The 24,709-nt window shown below is 34.8% G+C and overlaps 1 protein-coding gene across 3 annotated transcripts in view; it reads left to right on the top strand.

Moving 5' to 3' along the window:
* The window catches only part of LOC105067137 (N-deacetylase and N-sulfotransferase 3), a 134,172-nt gene that overhangs the window by 26,984 nt on the left and 82,479 nt on the right, over positions 1 to 24,709 (top strand). For all 3 annotated transcript variants that reach the window (XM_074341689.1, XM_010952609.3, XM_074341696.1), the window contains exons 2-3: positions 14,752 to 14,839; positions 22,762 to 22,916. In XM_074341689.1, coding sequence (XP_074197790.1) covers positions 14,752 to 14,839; positions 22,762 to 22,916 — 243 coding nt within the window. The remainder of the gene's footprint in view (positions 1 to 14,751; positions 14,840 to 22,761; positions 22,917 to 24,709) is intronic.

Here is a 24,709-nt window from a genome sequence, read left to right as displayed (position 1 = left end):
TGCAGTCTTTTGTTGATAACATTGTTGAATCCAGGCTCCTACCCTTGCTCACAATGAGCACTCTTGTTTTTATTAACAACTTCATACATGGTCCCCGCTTGGATTTTTTTGCTCTGCCCCCGTTAAAATAAACTTTTTAGAGGAAAAAAACAACAGCTATATAACATGGCCTTGTGAGAAAACCAGAACACACAAAGCCATGAAATGAAATTTCACTCTGTCAACCTGTTCGGCTTTCCCTAGGAGTTCAATTACTGTATTGGCTTTTCTCTGTTCCACTGAGCATTTCCTGAGAGCATCAGCTATTATGGACTAGCTAGATACTTGGCCATATTGTTACTTTGCATTTATCTGAAATCCTTTCAAGGATTTCAACAGAAATTTTTATTCTGTTCCATGCCACTACCATTTGGAGGAAAGTTTTATTTTACTTGAATGAGATAGTAAGTTGGCACTTCATTTTCTCGGGAACATGCTCCTCCTCCAACCTGGCTATTTCCAAACATTTCTGTAACTTCCTCATAACTTTATACCCATAACTCCCATAACTCCTCTGTCCCTTTCATACAGTGTACTTAATATTTCAATTTGAGCATCTTGGAATCAAGTCTCATTCCAAGAGCTTATTTAAACTATCTGGGCTGTTTTCAGTTACGAGTAGTTGAAGAAAATTCTCTTTACATTGAGTTATGAAGTTAAGACTGATATTCAACAATGTAATAAAATCTTATCAAAGTTTCCTTTGATTCATTGATGTGATCCAGATTCTCACATGTGCATCCCCCTAGAAACCCTCACTTTAGGAGATTTTTTTCAGTACCCTAATCTTAAAATTTAGTCATTCAGACACCACCCACCGGCCCTCTGACACTCTCTTCCTGATTGAAAGAGGCATTTATGTATATGAGTCACCTCCTGCCAGCTTCACGGGAATTACATAAAAGCAATCTGCCTACCAGCTCAGCCTAAGGACAGAAAATCACATGCAGTGTCAACGTGAAAGCCATTGTTGCTTGTGGAAGATCACAATAGAGCACTTTTAAGACCTTAACTCTCAGGATATCAGTCTTTAATCTATATACTCCATACTACGAATGAGTGAACTTTTAACTGCTATACTTTTGTCAGTTTGGTCTAAGCTTCTTCAACCTTAAATGCTTTTTTTGTGATACATAAATGACAGGCTAATTCATACTCAAGAAAAATTATATACATAAACACACACACACAGAAAAAGAACATATGAATACAAGGAGAGAATACAGATCAATAAATAAACATACAAACAAAACACATTATATTTCCACAGCATTACAAAAATATTAGTATGGAAAGATTTAAAAGACATAGTTTGTGACAAGAAAGTCTGTTTCATAGTCTTAAAAAAATTGAAAGACTTGTCTGTATAAGATGTTACACTTGGAAAGTATATTAGTCATGATATTTTTAGTTTTCTTGTTTCTAGACAAGACAGCTTATACCATATGGATAGATGGGTTTAAATCCCCCATCCTGCCTCTTATTTACTATGTGGATTTAAGCAAGTCACTTAACAACGTATCTGAGCTTCACTTTCCTTAAATGTAAAGTGGCAGTAAGTGCTTACCCTGACTCTCTTGAGTTGTTGTAAAGATCAGATGAGATGATATGTGAAAGTTTTTTTGAGAATTATAAGCTATAATATGAAGGTAAAGTTACATTCTTTTTATCTCAAAGTCAGAATTGCAGCACTCTAGTATCCTCAGTCATCATTCTCTTGCTGGCACAAAATATAGTGCTCCATGGAAGCACATGTGCACACATGGAGTGCCAGGTCACTCCTTTCTGTTGGCTCCTCTGTAGCTCTTGACTTTTCTCGGGGGTGGCTGTAGGACCCCTGAGCTGGCTGCAGTTGTGAAGGTCACTAGAAAGGCTGGGGAAGTCATAACTCTTTCTAGCTGATAGAGAATCCCAGAAGGCCCCATGTGTTCCATATACTCTTCCTTTCTTTCTCATCAGCCCCTCACCCACACATTCACAAGTTCATGGAACCTCAAAGAAAATCCCATTGAGGTTGTCCAGACACCCTGCCATGATATCTCAGAGTGGTAAGATTTCTCTCAGCCATGAGAAGCTGTAATCAGGTCCAGACTATCCTAGGAATTCAGTATGTAACACAGATCACCACTACCTATTAGAACTGGAGCTTTGGCTGCCAACCCAGACCTTCTCCGGTGTTCATACTTGGACTGTTTGGGTGGGGTTGGGGGTAAGGGGTTGAAGGTATCTCTGAAAAGCATAAATCAGTGCACCGAGCATGACTGCTTTTTAAAGATTCTTTTCAGTCTGCATATCAGGCTTTCTGTCTATGGTACAAAGGACAGCACACAGATGACGACAGAAGTGTGCACACTTATGGCCAAATTCAGGCTTACCTCACTTCTCGGAGGAGAGAGAATTCCAAGCTTGAAAGCCTAGATTTTAATGCAAAAGGGAGACAACCTTAACAGTTCTCAACTAGAATAGGCTTCCCCAAGTACAACCTGTGAGATATTATCACAGGTTATATATATAAGGAAATATATATATATATATGGAAACTCACCATATCAGGGATGTTAGAGGAAAGTTACAATATTACATCACTTTCTTTCTTTGGTTTCAATTCCCACCCTTATTCTGAGTGAAGTTGAAAATAAGTTGAACAGTTGACAATAAAACCTTAGTCACCACTTGGGTTTTCTATGAAAGTACCAGTCAAATCACAGAAATGACAGGCATCTCCAGTGGTAAAAAAATTTTTTAACGGAGAATAAAAATAATAGCAATGAGAGAATTGGAAATAGTATTTTAAATCAGTCCTTACCAAATTAATAACTATTCAGAATTGTGATGAAATCAGATTTTTAGAGCTATCTGCAGTTACTAAAGCAATGGTCAAAATAGAATATAGGTTTTTTTGTTTTTGTTTTCTAGGCTGGTCCTAAGGCATCTAATTGTGAAGGGGAAGCAAGCTAACATTCACCGAATACAAAAACTTGAAATCATCCAAGGCTGGGAAAGTATTACTAACAAGCCACTATTTTTTTTCATTAACAAATAAGTATTATAAAACCTGATGCTGAAGTCTGCTAAAACTATTTCTGACTTTGATCTTAACGATTTATTTGAAACCTGTAACTTTTCGTAATTTTATTCACTCAAAAGGAAGGAAAAAAAGTCAGGAAAGGAAGAAGTACTTCCCCTTAGTAAATTAATCAGACGTAAGTAATTTTCAGTCTTGTGAACTAATCCCAGCATTAAAAGAGGCTTTTTTAGTATAAAATAACTCCAGGTCCAAATTCTAGGATTTATGAGGTAGAACAGGTTTATGAGACGGTCTGATTGGATCAGCTATGAAAAGATAAAATTAAAATAACATAAATGAGTAGAATTATATTTTGCAAATGTAACAAAAATGAATTTTTCTTGGTTTGGTTTGGTTTTATCACTTAACTGGTGATGAAATTTTTCAGATACAGGATAAGACTCCAAAGACATGCCTTTTTTTGTAAGAAACGTCAATCTATAGAGCAAAGTCCAAGGAGTATGAGGGGTTGGCAGTAATGTGTTTATCCTCCTGTTCAAAGATAGATTCTTCAGTGCCACAGTTTTAAAAATACTGGGTTTGGCAGTCTCTTAAATTTCTTCCAGCTTCATATTCTGTGATTCTACTCTGTGTTTATCATTATTCATGATGCATCCTTAGTTTGGCCACAAGCAAGGGACCCAGCATTTTATTGTGTCATCATGTTCCAGGCACTGCTCTTTACACATATCACATCATCCAAAACTTAGACAATCCTATGAGGTAGGTATTGTCACACTTTTTTTTTTTCAAAATAAGAAAGCTGAGGCTCAGGAAAGGCACTTGTCAAAGTGAAAAGTTACTCAGAGTACCTTGCAGCTGGGATTCAAGCCCAGGAGTCTTCCTCCAGAAACCACACACTATTATCCTTCCGAATAGCCTCCCAATTAGAATGTTGTAAGAAAGTCACAGTAAGTTATTCTGGTAGCTTGACTTGGCTTGAAGTCTTTGTCGGATGTTAGGCCGTTTCTATTTCTGGTCTCTCTAAGTCAGCTGGCCTTCTCTCTCTTTCCATCTTTAAAGCCTCGATCCTTTTTGCTTTTACTGCTGTTTCAGAGAAGCTGGACTGGTCCAAATAATTTTTTTCCTTCGATTATAGTTCCTTTTTTGGCTCTAGAATTTCACTTCAGCTTCAGCTCAAATTTCAGTTCAGTAGCATCCACTCATTCATTTATTTACTCACCAAGTATTTATGAGTGCCTGCCACACGCCAGGCAGCGGGCAGTCTTCAGTGAATGAACAGGCAAAGCCCTTGCTCTCGTGTTCCTTATGCTTGGTGGGAGTAGACAACAATAAATGAGTATGCACATAAAACATACTAGACACTGACAGCGCTGTGGAGAAAGTAACATAGGACAACGGAAATAGGAAAGCCTGGGCCTCGGGGGCGGGGGGCGGAGTTGTGTTGTTGCCAAGTTTATAAGGATGGTCAGGGGAAGCCTCTCTGATAAGGTAATATTTGAGCAGAGACATAAAAGAAATGTGAATCAACGATGTGACTATATGGGGAAGAAAAAAGGAACAGCAAGAGGAAAGGCCCAGAAGCAGAAGGAAGCTGGGAGTGTTCCCCTCACAATCAGAAAACCTGGCTGAGAAGAATGAGTTGATGCCTGAAATTTCTTGACTCATGGATAAGTCATTCAGGAATCGCATTTTACTTTAAAAATATAAACCATTTTTCCAGAAAACTTATTTTAGACAATATTAATATTTTTTACATTGTTTGTTACTTTACAGGGTAAAAAGACTCTTCTCAGATATTATCTCATTTTCTCCTTAAAATATCCTATGTAGGAGTGGTGGGTCTAATTTGACTATCGCAGCCACTAACACAGCACTGGACACATAGTAGGCACTCAGTGAACGTATATTGAATTAATAAGTTGACTTATGAGTTTGATGGCACAACTTTTCTTTTTCAACTCTATCATGCTCATTTTTATTGATCGGTGATTGGATTCTAATGCAGTGAAGCCTCAGAGGCTGTGGAGATGTGTCAGGCCATCCTCCAGTCTAATATGTTTATGTATTTAGTTTTTGTGGTGATTTATACTTTTTCTGCCTAACTCTTCCATTCAGTCCTTTAGCATCTTTCCTTGTTAGTTTCTGTAGACTCAGAATTTATCTTATCTGCTATATTCTTGGAAACCATATCCCAAAGCTTATTAAGACCTATAATGTAAAATAAAGTGATTCCAAATGAGCACATAAAACACTTCATTAAAGAATAAGTTCAATAATGTTAATACTGACAGTTGTTTTGATTTCACAGGCATTTTTCTTTTTTATGCATTTATAATTAGGCTCTAGTGGACTAAGTTGCTAAGTATACACTTGTGCCTTTACCCCAACTTTCATTTTAAAAAAATTTATATATATATATAAAAGCATTTCAGTCCATCCCAAACAGGTTCTATGATCTGATCTAAAGCCACCCTGAAATGTTCTTCATTCCACCAAACCCAGCCCTCATTACCTGAAGAACCCACAGGTTTGTGTGAGCACTACTTACCCCTACCAAAGCAAGGGCTCTCATCCAATGTTGATGATCTACCCACTTTGTGCAGCATGATTAAAAATGTGCCTCTTGTAATGGAGCACCCTTAATATGTCCTCTCCATGGAAACCATCCCCCTATTTACTCTTTAGTTGTCCTGCAAAATTTTTCAGTCAAATATTATTATCTCCTCTTCTGGTTGGAAATTATTGTGGCATTACCATCCATTCATTTATTCTTTCAACAAGTAGCTATTGGGAGCCTACTATGTGCCAAGCACTGCAGATCTACCACTGTAAAGACAAAGGTTATATCTACTCTCTTGGAAAATTAACCATTCTAAAATAAACATTTCAGTGTCATTTAGTACATTCACAGTGTTGTATAACCCCCATATAAAACATTTTCATCACCCCAAAAGGAAACCCCATACCCATTCAGCAGTTATGCCTAGTTTCCCCCTACCTACTCCTGGGAACACCAGTTTACCTTCTGCCTCTATAGATTTACCTATTCTGGATACTTCATGTAAATGGAATCATATAGTATGTGACCTTTTGTGTCTGGCTTCCTTCACTTAGCATTATATTTTCAAGATTCACTTACATTGTAGCTTGTATCAGCACATTATTCCTTTTTATGGATGAATAATATTCCATTGTATATATATGAACAGCAGTTTGTTTATCTGTCCATCCACTGATGGACCCTGGGTTGTTTCTACCTTTTGGCTGTGGGGAATAGTACTGCTGTGTGTGAAGACATATTTGTCTGAACACCTGTTTTTAATTCTTTTGAGTATAAAATTAGGAGTGTAATTGCTGAGTCATATGATAATTTTATATTTAACTTTTCGAGGAATGGCCAAACTGTTTTCCATAGCAGCTGAACCATCTTACAGTCCCATGACAATGTGATTCTTAAAAGACATCTCTATCCTCTATTAGCACTTGCCTCCTCACACCTTATCTTCCCTAGGCTGGAGCAGGTTACCCTAGGTTACCACCCTTTACCTAAAGTGGCAGCCTGATTAGCTGGGTTCATCCAACCCAGCTGAGAGGAATTTTTATTAGAAAAACTACAGAAGATAAAATTGATAAAGACGTAAAATAAAAACTTTAGAGGCTACAATCTATGTTGTATAATTTCTAACCCAGATTACTCTAGCTGTGATGGAGTGCTTTGGGGCCAACATAGTTACTAGGACCTAAACTGAATTCTGGATGAACCTACATGTTCCGTTTTTTTCTAGAATATTTCTGATTTTAGAATTCACAGTACCCATTACTTATGTGGCTCATAAAATCATTGATTAGCTGAATGCCTACTGTGTACCAAGAATTGTGCTATAGAGTAGGCATCAAAGATTTCATATTCTCAAAGAAAAGCATGCCGATAAATAAATAAATGAGAAACTGCATTGAACTATTTGAAATCAAGGAATAGGACAGTGATTCTTAAGAGTGTGGTATGATGTCACCTGTCATCAAAATCACCTGGGATGCTTTAGCCCTGCTCCAGGACTACTGTTCAGAATCTCTGGGTTAAAACCCAGGAATCTGCATTTTATTAAGCTCTCAGATGATCTTCATATACATAGAAGTTTGAGAAGCACTGAAATAGGGAATGCTTTCACTTTAGCACTTTTACAAATAATTTGAAAAGAAAATGCTTTATAATTACCTTTTTGAGTATGAAATATGTTGAATTAATTCATCAAGATTCAAAACAGTTTATGAAAATAAAATAGCAAAAGAATGTTCCACAATATTAGTGTCAAGTCTTTAAGAGTTTATTGCACTGTCAGATCAGACATTCATTCATGTCACCATTCAACAAACAGCTACTTGCCCTTCTTCTGCTCCTGACATCATGCTGGGCTTCAGGGATTACAAGTGAACTGGACAGAATCACTACCTCACGGAATTTATAGTCCAGTTTCAATTGCACATTTTATTAACATATAACTCAAACTGTTATGTAGTGGGGGGTTGGCTAGGGAACATTTTTTCAGTGTTTTTTAAAAAGTATTTAGCACTTTCCATTCTTAAGCAGAACAGATATGCTACTTAAGGGGTTTCCAATATAACTGTGCAACTGCTGAAATAAACCTAATTTGCTCTGGAATAAAAATAGGTGGGTTGAGATGCCTCAGTCCCCTCATATGGATTCCTGTACCTCTCCTTCCTTTTCTGCTTTGCTGCTAGAAGCAAGTCTTTTAAATTATTAAGGTGTTAAAATTATGTTTATTGCAACACATAAAAACCCTTTTCAGTATAATTGAGTGAATGAGATGAAGCTTATAGTTTCCTAAAGGTGCTGCATTGTAAGGAACTGTGAATTACTTTTTATGTTTATCTATTCTTTTAAAAAAGGTACAGTAGTATTTTGACTATAGCGACCATAAGCTAAATAGAATATGCATAACAATTTCAAATGAATGGTTAGTGAGAACAGTACTTGTTTTCTATTTCCCCACTCATGTATCATTATTTGCCAATTTCAGTTCAACAAATTTTCTAGCAAAACCATCTCTCACCTGTATAGTTTAGAGGTTACGTATAATGTATGCTCTGAACCAGTTTAAGTATGTACCAAATAATTCAAGATTACTATGTTATTCTTTTCTCCTTGGCTTTCACACAACCTTTGTCCTTCCTGTTAACATAATTCAAACAATAAAATACATGAACATTGAGTTGGAGAACAGAGAATTCACTAGGTCACTTAGAAAGAAATACAAAGCCCTGTAAAAGTTACTGTAATATAGTTACTTGGAACATCTTCATCTTTTGTCCAGAATTCTCAGTGCTGATTAGACAACTCCGAAAGTGTCAAGCTCAATTTGAAAATATCATTTAAAAGTTTAGGCATATGCCTGATTTTACTCCAGCTGGGCAACAGTAAGAAATAGAAGATGGAATTTTGCGACAGGATGGTAAGGGGTTTTTAATGGTTGACTGAGGAAGGGATGGAGGATTCCATTCCTAGGGCTAAAATTCCACTTACGTGTGCTAAGAAAGGTTTTAGGGCCACGTATCTATTTTCTCATTTGATCTTCATACTAAACCCATGAGTTTCTCTGATGCCACCTGCGGGGGGGGGGGGGGGGGCGGAGATAGGTAGATAAATATATAGATACAGGAGCTTATAATTAGCTGCCCAATTGTTTTCATTTACTTTAGTAAATCTATGTACATTATATATACTTAGTATTTCCTTGACTAAGAAAACATTTAACTCTAAAAATTCTGTGCTGAAATATTATATTTTTGCCTCCTGCTGAAAAACTACACTTAACACTAAAATTTCTTTCCCAGCCAGCCTTAATTTGGCTTGCCAACTCTTTTTGTTAACTTACAGAAGATAAAATAGGTCAAAATATAATCTAGGAAGCCCAGATAAGAAACAAAAATTAGCAGATGTTTTCCCACAGAATGTCACATACATAACAAGTCCTAACATGAATCTCCACATAAAATTTTTTTGCAGTTGTTTTTTTAACTTTTATCTTTTCAATTTACTTTAATTGATACATTCATTCCATTAAAGAAAGTCAGAGAAAACCCAAAGACATATAAAATCTCCCATTTTGCTCAGTTCTCAGAGCTCAGTTTCTTTAAATTAGACCTTTTTTTTTTAACCTTCAACTAGATATTCTAATGCTTACAAGTATTTTTGCCTTTGTAGAATGAAGCCTTGAAAAACTAAGTTAACGGGGTAGCATACAGATTCAAATTTGAAAAAATACTTTTGGAAATAGTCAAATTTTCATGTTAAATTATACTCATAATACAGTTCTTTTATAATGTTAATTGGATATTAATACTTAATACTTAATATTAACTAGTACTCTTTTAATGCTTTCACAAGCATTTTCAAATTTGCTCAAAAATTGTTTTGTTTGCTGAAGAGTAAGCAGAATTATTTTCTCCTGCAGAAATGGCTATTTCATTGCTATATAAATATGTGTTGATACGCAGAGCAGTATTTATACTACATGAAAAAATGTAAACAATCTAAATGTACCACAATAGAATATAATGGTTAAATAAATTATACTATACCCATTTGATGTAATATTCGGCATCCATTAAAAATTTTGGTTTTGGAAGGTTAGTGTGACAGGAGAAAGCACATGATATACTGTTAAATGAAAAAGGCAAAATTCACAACTCTGCATTTTTAATCATAATTGGTACAGTTCTAATTTTTACTTTCTAGCTCTAATTTCACTTATTTATACATCTATATCTCTATATACACATAAGTATAAGTAGTTAGTGATTAAAATGGAATGGATTTTTATCATATTAATTTATCCTGAGAGGCAGATTTATTTGTGACTTTAATTTTTTTAATTGGAAAAAAATAATGTGTTACTTTAAAGATAATCACTGATGCATGGAATTGTAAATTACCCTAAATATATACAAAGTTTTGGAACACTTAAAAATAAAGCACCACTTTTCAATAATCAGACCACCTTTGATAGTAGACATCTATGTTCTTAGGGTTCTTGGATTGGAGGAGACCAGTAAATGGTACCTCTGCAAGTGGCTGTGATTAATTAACTCCTCCATGGCCAAAGTACTATGCACATCAGAGAGAGTTTTCTTGCCCAGAATACATGTGGTTTTCTGAATTTGGTATTAGAATAATAATTTAGGTTCTTTTGAGTAGATTTTTTATATTATCACTGCATTTTAGACATGTTGCACATAGAGAATATAGCAAAGTATCATTTTATATCATTTTATATTTTGTGTTTTTTTTAAACATTTTTTATTGAGTTATAGTCATTTTACAATCTTGTATTTTGTTTATAGGAATAATAGACTATTTCAGTTTTAAATAGAACAATGCTGCATAAAACCATTCAGGAATAAAGAGTTTAATAGAAAAGATGTGATCTAAGGATATTGCTGGTACTCAAGTTTCTGGTACAAAAGCATATTTTGAAATATATATAGAAATAATGGATAAATATATAACATTGTTCTCATAGATATTGCCAAAATTTGGTCATAAAAGCAATATAAAAAATAAGAAATATTACTGCTTAAGTATATAAACTATTATCTAGAAATAAGTTTCCCTCTTCACTATACATACTCTTGATATTAGTATCTGCCATTTGCTTCAATACATCTTTTATGTGTTTTAATGTTTATTTCTAGAATATCAAATAAATGGGTAAAATGCCACATCAAACCTGCAAAATCAGAGCTAATTATAATTTGAATCAATGTATTATAGTTGATTTAGAGGTTAGTTCACAGGTACTTTATTTAGCTTCTAAGTCCAAAGAACAGGATAGTTTTGTTTGGATTCTTTTCCTATCAAATACTGTAAATATAAATTTTAAAAAATTATCTAGAGTCACAAAGGAAAGTTCAAGTTCCATAGTTTGGGGATTTTATTTTCAGGGAGACAGAAAGAAAAACTATTCCAATCTTAAGATTAAAACATTGAACACACAAGAAATAATTTTTAAATGGACTTTTAATCCATATTTTTTACCACTGAAAGGAGAAAATTAAGAGAATGAAATGAATGAAGTAAGATGGATAAAGAAGAAAGTTAAGATCTAAGGGGAAGAAAAGATAGGAAGAGCCAACTAGAATGTTCAGTTGGGTAGAAGAAAGTGGACAGCAGCATGCAAATGACTACTTTCTTACACCATATACTCAATGTAGATTAAAGACTTAAATGTTAGACCTGAAACCATAAAACTTTTAGAAGAAAACATAGGTAGTATGCTCTTTGACATCAGTCTTAGCAATATATTTTGGATGCATCGCCTTAGGCAAGGGAAACAAAAGCAAAAATAAACAAGTAGGACTACATCAATCCAAATTTTTGAAGAAAACCATCAACAAAATGAAAAGGCAGCCTTCTGAATAGAAGATATTTGCAAATGACATATCCAATAAAGAGTTAATATCCAAAACATGTGAAGAATTCATAAAACTCAATACCAAAAACAATCCACTTAAAAATGGGCAGAGGACCTGAATAGACATTTTTCAAAAGAAGATATACAGATGACCAAAGACATATGAAAAGATGTCCAGCATCACTAACCTATTAAGAAAATACAAAACCAAACCAAAATAAGATATCACTTCACACCTGTCAGAATGGCTATCATCAAAATGACAAGAAATAACAAGTGCTGGCAAGGATGTGGAGAAAAGGGGACCCTCAGGTATTGTTGATGGGAATGTAAATTAGTGCAACCACTATGGAAAACAGTATGAAGGTTCCTCAAAAAATTCAAAACAGAACTACCATGTGACCCAGCAATTTCACTTCTAGGTATTTACTCAAAGAAAACAAAAACACTAACTTGAAAACTGCACTGCTGTGTTTATTGTAGCAGTATACAATTGTAGCCGAGATATGGAAGGCCCATTGATGGATGAATGGATAAAGAAGATGTGGTATATATATGTATATGCAATGGAATATTAGTCATAAAAAAGAATGAAATCTTGCCATGTGAAAACATGGATGGATCTAGAGGGTATTATGCTAAGTGAAATAAACCAGACAGAGAAAGATAAATACCATATGATCTCACTTATATATGGAATCTAAAAAAAAAAATGAAAACAGACTCATAGATACAAAAAACAAATGGGTGGTTGCCAGATGGCAGGGATGAGGTAGGGAATGAGTAAAATATGTGAGTGAGATTAAGAGGTACAAACTTCTGGTTATAAAATAAATAAGTCAGAGGGATGTAATGTATAGCATAAGGAATGTGGTCAACAATACTGTAATAACTTTATATGGGACAAATGGTTACTGGACTTAGGGTGTTGATCATTTCATAACGTGTTTAAATACTGAATCACTATGTTGTACTCCTGAAGCTAACATAATATTGTACACCAACTATATTTCAGTAAAGAAAGAAGTAAATGAGAGATGCATACTATATAGATACAGATACAATTATCAGTAATATGTACATAATTGTAATTATATACATATACATGTATATATAATATATTGCTGGTAATTATAATGTCAATACCTAATATTTTATGCCATTTTGTTAGAGCTTATCAAGCACTCCTGCATATATTACCTCTTTTATATTCATTCCTCATCACAATTCCATGAGTTAGATAATTGTCTTCACTTTTAATAACTGAAGGGAAAGTTCAGAGAGGTAACATATTATTATCTATCATTAACAATAACAACAACCATATTAATAGTAGTAATAGTAGCAGCAGCAATTATAGAGGAGTGGCAGCTAATAATTGTTGAACACGTATCATATACTAGTCACTATGCCAAAGCACAAATGAATTATCTGACTTAATCTTCACAACAGTGTTTTTAGTTAATTATTATGATTCCCACTTTATATACGATGAATCTGAGGCTTGGAAAATTTGATAACATACATAGTGCTGAATAAGAACAGATCTAGAATTCCAGCTGAGACAATCTGAGTCCAAGCCTTAGTGAGTGCACTGTTAAGTCCCAGAGCTGGCATTTAAATCCATACCTTCTGATCCCTTATCTGATTTTCCTTCCATAAGGAGAGAAAGAGAAAAGCTCAGCCCTTACACCCAGGCAGCACCCCTCCCCACACCTCCTGACACCAAGGTTGTGTGTCCATTCCTCACTTTGTCACTCCTCAGCTAGCCAAATTCTCTTTCCCCTGCCCAAACTGTACCTAGCCCTTGTGAGGATGGGATCTAACCAGTCCCCAGTGACACTGCCATCAGTTTAACCCTTTTGCTTCTATAGTTAGGTGTGGAAGTCCACAAACAGGCCTGCCTTCCATATATGAGTGCCCTCAGGACCCACATATCACATGGTTCAGTTGTGAAATGAAAGGAAGTTGTTCATGTAAACAGAGTAAGGATAGAAAAAGAAGACTTAGATACTTAAATTTCAAAACTTACCATTTGTCACATGAATTTAAATTTGAGATTCAAAAGTTCTCTTCCTCTGCTTTTACACAAGGAGAATCACTTGCATTCACAGAGAAAGCATACAATCATGGCACGGTCTCTGAATAAAATGTCTATCTGTTTATCCCCCCAAAAAGATTGAGACCATGAATGAACATGATGAGGCAGGACTTCCAGGTGTTGGCTACACTATTAAGAAAAGGTTTTGTTGTGGACCCAGCCAGTGTACTGTGGAGAGGAGGGGAAAGATTTGGTGTAGTAGAGGGAAAAAAAAAGAGTCCCTAATTTGGAATCAGGTGATCTATATCCTTAACCTAGGATCTACCATGAATTTATCTGTAAAAATGAGCAAGTCTTTTCTCCTTAGTTTCTTCATGTGTAAAAGAAGTGGTGACTAAGAGCCTTTACACATCTACCATTCAGTGTTAACTTTCTGCCTAGTTGGGGTGGATACTACCATGGTCTGGGGCAGGGACTTGGGGGCAGGGCAGAGAGAGAAGGAATATAAGAATGGGAATTTAAATATGAATGAGAAAGAAAAGAAGGAGAAGAAGAAAGGAAAAAAATCCATTAAATACTCATAGCATGATAAATACTTTATGGGATATAACAAGTAAAACTCTGATTCAAAATACTCTTGGAAGTAAGGGATTCTGTTTGTCTCTCTGTTTTTCAATGAAAGGGCAAATTAGAGATTTACTTTACCACGATATCCATTCTTGAAGAAAAGTCACTATGTTTGGGAGATCTAAGACTTAAAGATTGAAAAGTCTTGGATTTTGAAGACAAAAGATGCATCTGAAAAATAACAATCTGTTTCTTTCAACATATGTTCTTGCATAGTTCCCCTTAGAGTTTCCCTCTTTTGGCAGATGGTGAACTATGTCCCTGAGGGGGGTAAAAGGAGACGTATTGTATGTACTAGGTACTAGTTCCTTTGATACATGAGGAATAAACTTTTCACTTAATTTCCTTTTTCTAGCTGACACTCTTTGCTGATTTATTGCAAGCTAAAGGATAAATATATGTATGGGTTTATGTAATCTCAAAAGCATCTCTCTAGCTATAAAGTGATAAGGAAACTACTTTCCATCATTGAATTCTCTCAAGTATAAAGGAGTAGTTTTACTTTTTGAATGCTGAAGGAAGATATCCTCTCAATGCCATTCTCTACTTGATACATTTTTTTTTTAAATTATGTATTTCAGGCCCTGCTTGATACTCAGAATCTTTTGCGTGCACAAATCACAAATTTTACGTTCAACCTGGGATTTTCAGGGAAATTTTACCATACAGGTAAGAAAAAGGAGCTTAACTGTCCTCATTAAGGCCTCCCTGACCACTCTCTTTAAAATCATGACCCCTCCTCTTCACACCTTCCTATGTTCCCTGTGACTCTCTCCTATTTTATTTTCTTCATATTATTCAGTTTCATTTAACCTATTACTTTTTAACCTTCACAAAATGTTCATAGTTTGAAAGTTTATTCACCATGTCACATTCTAATGACCTTTCTTTTCTATTGAACTATAATTTGTATATATAGAAGTGCATAAGTAATAAATATAGCGAAAGCTGCATATCCAGCATGCAGATCAAGAAAAAGAATCAAATGATATCACTTTTAAGTGGAATTTTTTTAAAAAGATACAAATTTTATTTACAAACCAGAAATAGACTCGCAGACATAGAAAACAAACTGTGGTTACCAGGGGGAAAAGGAGGGGAGGGACAGATTAGAACTTTGGGATTAACAGATACACATTACTATATATAAAACAGATTAAAAATCAAGGACCTAATGTATAGCACAGGGAACTGTATTCAATTTCTTGTAATAAGCCATAATGGAAAATAAACTGAAAATATATATATGTATCTATGTATATGTGTAACTGAATCACTTTGCTGTACACCTGAAACTAACATTGTAAACTGACTACACTTCAACAAAAACATAAGAATTTAAAAAAAGACACTACTACCAGAATCTCACCTACCCCCTCCATTATGCTGCCTTATAGTCACTAGCTTCCCTCAAAGAAAACCACTATCCTGACTTCTAATATCATAAATTAGCTTGCCTGGCTTTGAGAGGTATGTAAAAGGAATCATATTCCATGGACTCTTCTGTGTGCAGCTTGTTTTGGTCAATGTTATTTTAGTTTCACAGATATTATTATGTATAGTAGTAATTTTTTCATTTTTACTACTTTAAAGTGGTCCATTGTTTGAATTTACCAAAATTTCTTTATTCCATTACTTTACAATGTAGATGTTTGGGTTGTTTCCAGTCTTCGGCTTTTTTTGAATGGTTGTGTTAAGAACATTTTTGCATCTGTCCTTCAGAGGCCATAAGAATTCTTTTCTGTTCATTATCAACCAGGAGTAGAACTGCAAGTTACATGGGATGCTTATAATCAGCTTTTAGAAGAAAATGACCGTTTTTCAAAGTGCTTGTACCAATTTATATTTCCAACAGTTTATGAGTTTTCCTGTTGCTCTCCATTCTCACCAGTATTTGATATTGTTTGTCTTTTTAATTTTAGCCTTTCTGGTGGCCATGTAGAAATATCATCTTATGGTTTAAATGCACGTTTCACTGATGAGTAGTGAAACTGAGTTTCTTTCATATATTTATTGACCTTTTGGATATCCTCTTTTTGGAAATACCTGGGTGTTTTTTTAAATTGATTTGTAGAAATTTTTTATATATTCTTTTTATTTGAGGTTTTCTTTTTTTCTTTTTTTTTTATTGAGTTATAAGCAGTTTACAATCTTGTGTCAATTTCTGGTGTACAGCACAACTCTTCAGTCATACATGAATGTACATATATTCATTTTCATATTCTTTGTCACCATGAGCTACTATAAGATATTGAATATATTTCCCTGTGCTATACAGTATAAACCTGTTTATCTGTTTTATATATACAATTCTTAATGAGCTCTCTGTCAGTTATATGTGTTGCTAATGCTTCCTCCTTATGTGTGGGTTGTCTTTTTACACCCCTACTGGTACTTTTTGCTTAACAAAAGTAATTTCATTATAGTCTACTTTATCTTTTTTTCCTTTTTTGTGTCTGTTTAAAGACATCTTTGCATACCACAACGTCTGTTTCTGGACTCTCCTTTCCTTTAGATCTATTTGTGTCATTATACTGTATTGTTTACTATAACTTTAATGTGAATATCTGCCATTGTAATATCTGCTAACCCCCAAGTTTGTTCATCTTCTTCAAGATTGCCTTGGCAATTCTTGGCCATCTGAATTTTTATATAAATTTTAAAATCAGTTTATCGGTATCTACAAATTAACTTGCTACTATTTTTATTGAGATTATATTAAATTATTAATTAATTTGGGGGAGAATTAGTATCCTAAACATTGAGTGTTCCTATCGTATTTCTAATATCATATTCCTAACATATATAGGTCCTCTTTAATTACACTTGATAAAACTTTATTGTTTTTATATTTACTCCTTGGCAGGTTTTTTGATGCACTAGTAAATGGTGTATTTTTTAAATTTTTATTTTCCATTTCTCTGTCAACTATGCAAAAAACAATTTTGTCTGTTGACCTTGTATACAGCAACCTTGCTACATTCATTTATTAATTCTATAGTTTATAGATTCTTTTGGATTTTCTACCCATTCAATCACATAATTTTTGAAGAGTAAAAATTTTATTTCTTCCTTTCTGAGCTTTATGAGTTTTGTTTCTTTTCTTGCCTATTGCACGAGCTTCAGTCTGCAGTAAATATTAAATAAAGGTGGTAATAGTGACACTCATATCTTGTTCCTGACCTCAGGGGAAATACTTCAGTAGTTTTGTTCCTGTTCTTAGGGGAATTCTTTCAATAGACTATTTTATAGATACTCTTTATTAACTTAAGGAAGCTCTCTTCTATTTCTAGATGGCTGAAGTGTTCTATTGTGAATGGATACTGAATGCATTTTATTTTTAAATTATCTGTTGTCTTTCTTCCCTCACTAAAATGAACACTCCACAAAGGCTTTACTGCTGTCACACCAGCAAGTAAAACTGTCTATTGAAGAAAGGGAATGAATGAAAAAATGATTCAGTGAAAATAAAGTCACCTTTATTTGAACTATTAGTATGTATATGGAATACGGTTAGAGAATAGAATTTGAGCATGTTGTGCTGTGAAAGAAAATCACTCTAAATATTAAGAATAATTTAACACTTTCTTTACCAAACATGATAGAAATATAAGAAAACACTCCTAATAACTCAGGTTTTGCCCAGTACTGAATGCTAAAGAATGACTCTAGCCAATTGCTCTCCTTCATTCTTGTTTCTCAAAGATTTGTCCTCTTTCCTTATTTGCTGTGAGTACTTTCCACAACTCGTAGTAAGAACGTCCTCTCTGTAAGTCAGGGAAAGTAGAACATAGGCTAAGGCTTGAAAGAATTTTTTTATCTGTATACAGTAGGAAAGCTACCACAGAAATTTGACCAGGGTTGTCTAAAACCAGTCAGATCAGTTTTCAATGGGAACAGATATAAAAATCAATATTCTGAATCCTTCAAAAATTAGGTATTGTAAAGTTTAATTGAATTACATTGTCTTTCTTTCTACATGAGTAATTCTGTTTTCTAGTAAAAATTTTATTTTATTCAGTCTTGAAAAGGAGAAAAACAGCAGTGTCAAAATAGTAGACTTTATTTCAGGAGTTTCATCTTGTTTGATTTATTTTAGTTTTTGAAGGAGTTGTGCATGTTGTGAGAAGTAAAGATATAGTGGAATAAAAATTACAGTTCCCTAGTTCCCTTTTAGTGAGCAACACCATATTTTAGGTACTTAACTAAGCACTTTTCATGTACCTTTTCATCAAATCCTAGGAGTTAAGGAATATGTTACCTTGTTTTCTAGATAAGAACCCATAAACTTAGAGGGGCACAAGTTCATATAGCTAGTTAAGTGTTAAAAAAAAGTCTTAACTTTAGGTCAGTCAGAGCCTAATTCTTATGCATTAGAAAAAAAAATGGATTTTTGTTGTTCAGTTGTCAATCCTTGATTAAGGAAGCTGAATGGCAAAGGTTACTTCCCCTTATCTATAGGTTCTTTAGGTTTGTATATTTTCCCAAATCACTGAGAACCAATAGTATTTGTAAATTCTAATTATAATCATAGAATTCATTAACAATGTGAAGAGCAATGTTATATGAATTAGTAAATCCTAATCTTATTTTTACACTCCACGTTTGGTTCATGAATGATAGTTAAGGGCCCTGGAGATGTGTAATCTAGGTAAGAATTTAGGCTCTGAATTCAGGATTTATCCCACCATTCCCAGTGATGTGGAACAAATTACTTTACCTCTCCTAATAACAATTTCCTTATCTGTAAAATGGAGTTAGCAAGGTCCTTAGCTCCTAGGGTTGGAGTGAGAATTTAATAAGATGACCCTAAAAAGCACTTAGCACAGTCTCAGTCAATGATGGTGTTTTTAATATAATATCAGAATAGGAAATACTACAAATAAAATACTGAAGAGACATAAGTTATTTAAATAGATACATAATAAAATAATTTTCAATAATCATAAGAGTTCAGTATAGTTTTGTAACAACTTAAGAAATGACAGTTAAAACTGTGGAATTTGACTCCCAGTTCATTTCTCTTTCTCCAGTTCTGACTGAAATAGGGAAAGTGGGGGTGTAAGGAGTGGCAAGAGGCCAGGACAATCCAACCATGAACAACTGTTTCAGCTACTTTTTATCATAAGGTTTAAAGTAATAAGCAATAGACACTTGTTCTCAATATAATTAATTCTGATATAAAACATCCCCAAAGTAGGATTAAAGGAAATCAGATAAGAAAGAGTAATAAAGAAAAAAAGAGAGGCGTACAATTATGCCTACTATGAATTTACATAAATCTGTCAGAGGGCAGACGTCGTTTGTCTAACTGCTGCATGATTAAAATGTATGAATATTTTAATACCAGATTTCACCATAATATTCAGGGAAGGACAACAAATGCCTGAGCTTTCGTTCCAAAGAACTCTGAAATCTGTTGCAATGTCCTGATAAATAAGCTTTGGGTGAAGGCCAACTAGAAAAATGAATAGAGGTAACAAGGATGCAGGGAAAGATAGGAATTATAGAGGACAAGGAATAGAGATTAAAGGTGGTAGGAGGGGTGACTTTTCATAAACAAGGAAATCTCAGCTCACTTTACCCAGGGGATTTGGAAATCAGAAATGAACTGTTTACTGGGAAACCCCAAGAGACATCTGCTGTTTTCAGTACGGAAAAGTAAAGTTTCAACAGGTAACTGACTGTAATTTTAATCAATATGCTGTCCTGAGGACATACAAAATATTAAGCAAGAGGAGCATACGTAAGCTGAGATGTTTAATTGTAGGGAATCCAAATGTCATCCCTATGTCAAAAAATAAAAATAAAAAAAGTATTAAGGCATCACCAGTCACATGTCACCAGTGTTTCTCTACCAGGGCTGCCTTATTTATTACCTAAAAGCTAACAGGACCCAAGACTTTGCCATGATTGGAGTCATCAGAGATTCTAAACCCCTAACTCCATCTGCTATTCCTTTGCAGTTCTCTCTAGAAGGCCTCCCTGAGCTATAAGATAGTTACTCAGAAGCCCCAAGAATGCTCGATGTTGGTGACTCATTAATCAGGGCAATTAGTTAATACAATAGCTTGATCAGTTCTTAACTTCTTAAATACAGTGTCCTCTCTGCCACATAACATTCAGGGGAGACCCACCTCCACCCCATGCGGTATTACAGCTAAACACACACACAAAAGGAGACACATAAGAGACACAAGACAAACAGGAACAGGAAATATAGGAGGGGGAAAAATGGACATTTTAAGCACTATTTACAATAACCAAGACATGGAAACAACCTAAATGTCTATTGACAGATGACTGGATAAAGAAGTTTGGTATATTTATACAATGGAATACTACTCAGCCATAAAAAAGAATAAAACAGTGCCATTTGCAGCAACATGGATGGAGCTGGAGATCGTCATTCTAAGTGAAGAAAGCCAGAAAGAGAAAGAAAAATACCATATGATATCACTTATATATGGAATCTTAAAAAAAAAAAGACACAAATGAACTTATTTACAAAACAGAAACAGACTCACAGACATAGAAAACAAACTATGGTTACCGGGGGGAGGGGACTGGGAAGGGATAAACTGGGAGTTCATGATTTGCAGATACTAACTACTATATATAAAATGGATAAACAACAAGTTTCTTCTGTATAGCAGATGGAACTATATTCAATATCTTGTAGTAATGTATAATGAAAAAGAATATGAAAACAAATAAATGTATGTCTATGTATCACTGAAACATTATGCTGTACCCCAGAAATTGACATACTGTAACTGACTGTACTTCAAGAAAAAAAGTATAAATAAATAAATAGGCATTTTAGATTACCCAGTGTGACAGGACTGTGCAGACACTTGTTCCCAGAAGGAATAAAATAGTTACTGCTGTCCATATTTCTGCCTGCATGAATACCAACATTAAAGGGGTTATGTGACTTGCCCACAGTCACACAACTCAAATGTGTTGGAACCTACAAATAACCTAAAAACATCTGACTCCAAAGGCTATACTTATTCAACTATACTATGGTAACAGGAGTGTATGATGAAGAGGAAAAACTTAAGGGAAATAAAACAGATTAGATTTAAAGATGCTCTTTAGAGAGAGAGAAAAAAAAATTCCTTCATATCAGCAGAGTACCTAAGCATAGGAAAGTGACATTGAAGACGGTCCTTGTTGAAGGATTATTATTCCACTCATTCTATATAATCTTGTCCCTCCTGCATAAATTAGAACAAACAAGCAGCCTCATACTACAACTTTATCCTTGGTAAATCTCCTTTATTGCCCAATAAATCATCAGATCTGATTCTTTTCCTGCCAGTAGGCTCTGCCTTCCTTCTCTTGGAAAAATTAAATGAGAGAACAGTGGTAACAAGCACTGGGCTCAGTTGGCTGGGCCAGGGCAGCAGCCCATCCTCCATCTTTAGCCTGTAGGATCCTATTAAAACCAGTCACATCAGAACTACTATTGAAAACAGGAGAGAGCGTTTCTTCACCCAAATCAGACATCATGTGAAGAATCCACTATTCTAGGACCTTATTAGATTCAGTGTTGTGGCTGAAATTCAAGTGCAGCTGCCTAATTTTGTAATGATTAATAATCATCTTATGCTATGCCAGGACAGGCCCCTTACACTGCTCTGATTTCATGCTTTAGCAAACTGTGCCTGGGGAAGTACAAAAAGAAACTCCTACCCTTGCAGGCAAGTTAAGAGAGCTGTGACTTCCCACACGCAACTAAACTGCAGGTCAGGGAGAATGGAGGAAATAAAACAAACCCATGTTTGAAAAACCAGAAGAACAACAACAAAGCTTTGACTTTCAGGGAAATAGAAGTTTCTTGGTGGAAAGTCTGCTTCCAAGAACTTGACAGAAAGGATGAGCGTGAGGAGCAGGAGTACCACCAAGGAGCAGCTTGGAAGGTTTCACTCTGACTTCACCACTTCTCAGCTTCTTTTCATCACTGTCATCCTTTCTTCTTTCTTCCCTTCAGTTTTCTCTAGTTTTCCCAATAACAGTTGCTACATTTCCCCCTTTTCTCCTTTTTGTGCCTTAGTTTTCTCTAAATATGACTGAGCAGCTGCATCTCAGACTTAAGGAGTAAACCAGATAAATTATGGAATTATTTTGTTGAGACTGTTGTGTCACAACCCATCAGAACGATTTACTGTTGGGGCTCTGCTGTACATTTCCTCACTCACATCCCCTTGATTGCATTCCCTGCTCAGCCCCTATTCTCTCCAAACTACAAATTACACAAAGATGCTAAAGGTTAAAAGTTCTAACATCCTTGGGAATGGTTCTGTACGTCCATCTTGCAGTGATTTTACAGCCATATCTCATGTTTAAAAACTTTTAAAGGAACTGTATCACACTCTCTGGTTGTTCCTCGAGGCATGTATTTTCCTTTGTTACATTTCATGTTCAATTATATGTATTGAAGATAGTATAAATGGTAACTTCTAAATATATAATTGGATGGATGGGTGGATTGATATATAGACAGATATATAAACAGATAAACAGACGATTAGTGTAACTGAAATTAACTGAATAATCTTCCCCCTCTTCCCCCCCAACCCAAGGAACTGAAGAGGAAGATGAAGGGGATGACCATCTGTTGGGATCTGTGGATGAGTTCTGGTGGTTTCCACACATGTGGAGCCACATGCAGCCCCACCTCTTCCATAATGAGTCATCTTTGGTGGAGCAGATGATTCTCAACAAAAAATTCGCCTTAGTAAGTAACTTACTTTGAACATAACAATGAACTAATGTAAACTGACTATAGAAATGACTGGCTTTTTATGTTGAGAATGTCTTAGAGGTTTTTGGCATATTGGCACTTTTTAAGCAGATTTTTCTATGTGACCATTAGAACAACTTGGTAATGCCCCCTTTCAGTATGTGACTTTTGAGTTTGTATTGGGTACTTAATGCTTAGAGGGGTCTCATTTAAGAGGAACTTCACCAGACACTCATAAGATTTAGTTACATGACATTGTGGTCAGAGCTCATAAAACATGGCTCCTGTCCAGAAGGATCTTCCTGCTGCACTGCAAAAGCAAAATACCAACATAAAACAATTCTCCAACAAAATGAGTTATTCCTTGACCTAGTGCCAAACCATATAGACATCAAACCCACAGTTCAGAGGGTTCACAGCAGCACTACTTACAGTAGCCAAGACATGGAAACAACCTAAATGTCCATCAACAGACACATACACATACACACACACACACACACACACACACACACACACACACACACACACAGAGAGGAATATTACTCAGCCAGAAAAAAAGAATGAAATAATACCATTTGCAGCAACATGAATGGACCTAGAGATTATCATATTAAGTGAAGTAAGTCAGAGAAAGACAAATGTCACTTATATGTGAAATCTAAATATATATATATAAATCTTATTTACCAACCAAAAATAGAGTCATGGACATAGAAAGCAAACTATGGTTAACAAAGCGGAAATAGCTGGGGAGGGATAAATTAGGAGTTTGGATGGATACACATTACTATATATAAAATAGATAAGTGACAAGAACCTACTGTATAGAAATTGAACTATATTCAATTTCTTGTAGTAACATAATGGAAAAGAACCTGAAAAAATATATATGTATATGTATAACTGAATTGCTCTGCTATGCAGCTGAAATTAACATTGTAAATCAACTACACTTCAATAAAGAAAAATTTTTTATAAAAATAAATAAACAAAAAGATTCAAAGCCAAAAGAAAAAGAGTTAGGTATCAAGGGAGAATCTGGAGTGAAATGAGGCTTAGTGAAAACACCAGTTTTCCAGATGTAACACTTACTTGTACAAGTTCTATTAAGTACAGTACATGAGAAAATGTGCTTGTAATGAGCAGAGATGGTATACAGTGATAAACAAGCCAATAAGGCACGTGTCTAGGTAGTAGGGTGTTTTCTGTTTCTATAAATTATTCTAATGGGCACACAAACATATGAAAGTGTTAACATCTCTCTTGGCTGGCCACCCAGTAAAATATGAAAGATTCAAGCAATGGATAGAGTTATTCCTGTGATTTAAGATAAACTCGACGTAATAGAGCTGAGATTACTCTAGCCAGTGTAGAAAGCAGAGTCTCATGAGAAAAAGAGCAAATATCATGAGACTCATGGATCTTTCTTTGAGAGAAATATAGCCATGTAACTATTAGTTCTTTGGCTAATCAGAATTTAAGAAAGTACTGATGTCCACTTGTCATGTTATGTGTTCTACATAAACTTCTAAAACCCTAAGATGTTTGAATAGTTGATCCACATGGTATCTTACTCAAATTTACACAAGAAAAGGTTAGAATTTATAAAATGTATTGGAGTTTTTTTTCTTGAGGATATAGAAGACAAGATACTTTACGGGTAGCATCGGGAGCCAATGCTTGTCTTTCAACTTCAGTCTACTCTCCAAAATAGGTAGCTTCAAATGTACCTTTGTCATGCATTGATACTTTGTCAAGAAAGCAAAAATGGTACCCTCCATGCC

This window comes from Camelus bactrianus, chromosome 2, assembly GCF_048773025.1.
Source record: "Camelus bactrianus isolate YW-2024 breed Bactrian camel chromosome 2, ASM4877302v1, whole genome shotgun sequence".
NCBI lineage: Eukaryota > Metazoa > Chordata > Mammalia > Artiodactyla > Camelidae > Camelus > Camelus bactrianus.
The sequence above is the reverse complement of the archived record's forward strand: the minus strand, read 5'-3'. Positions and strand labels throughout refer to the sequence as shown.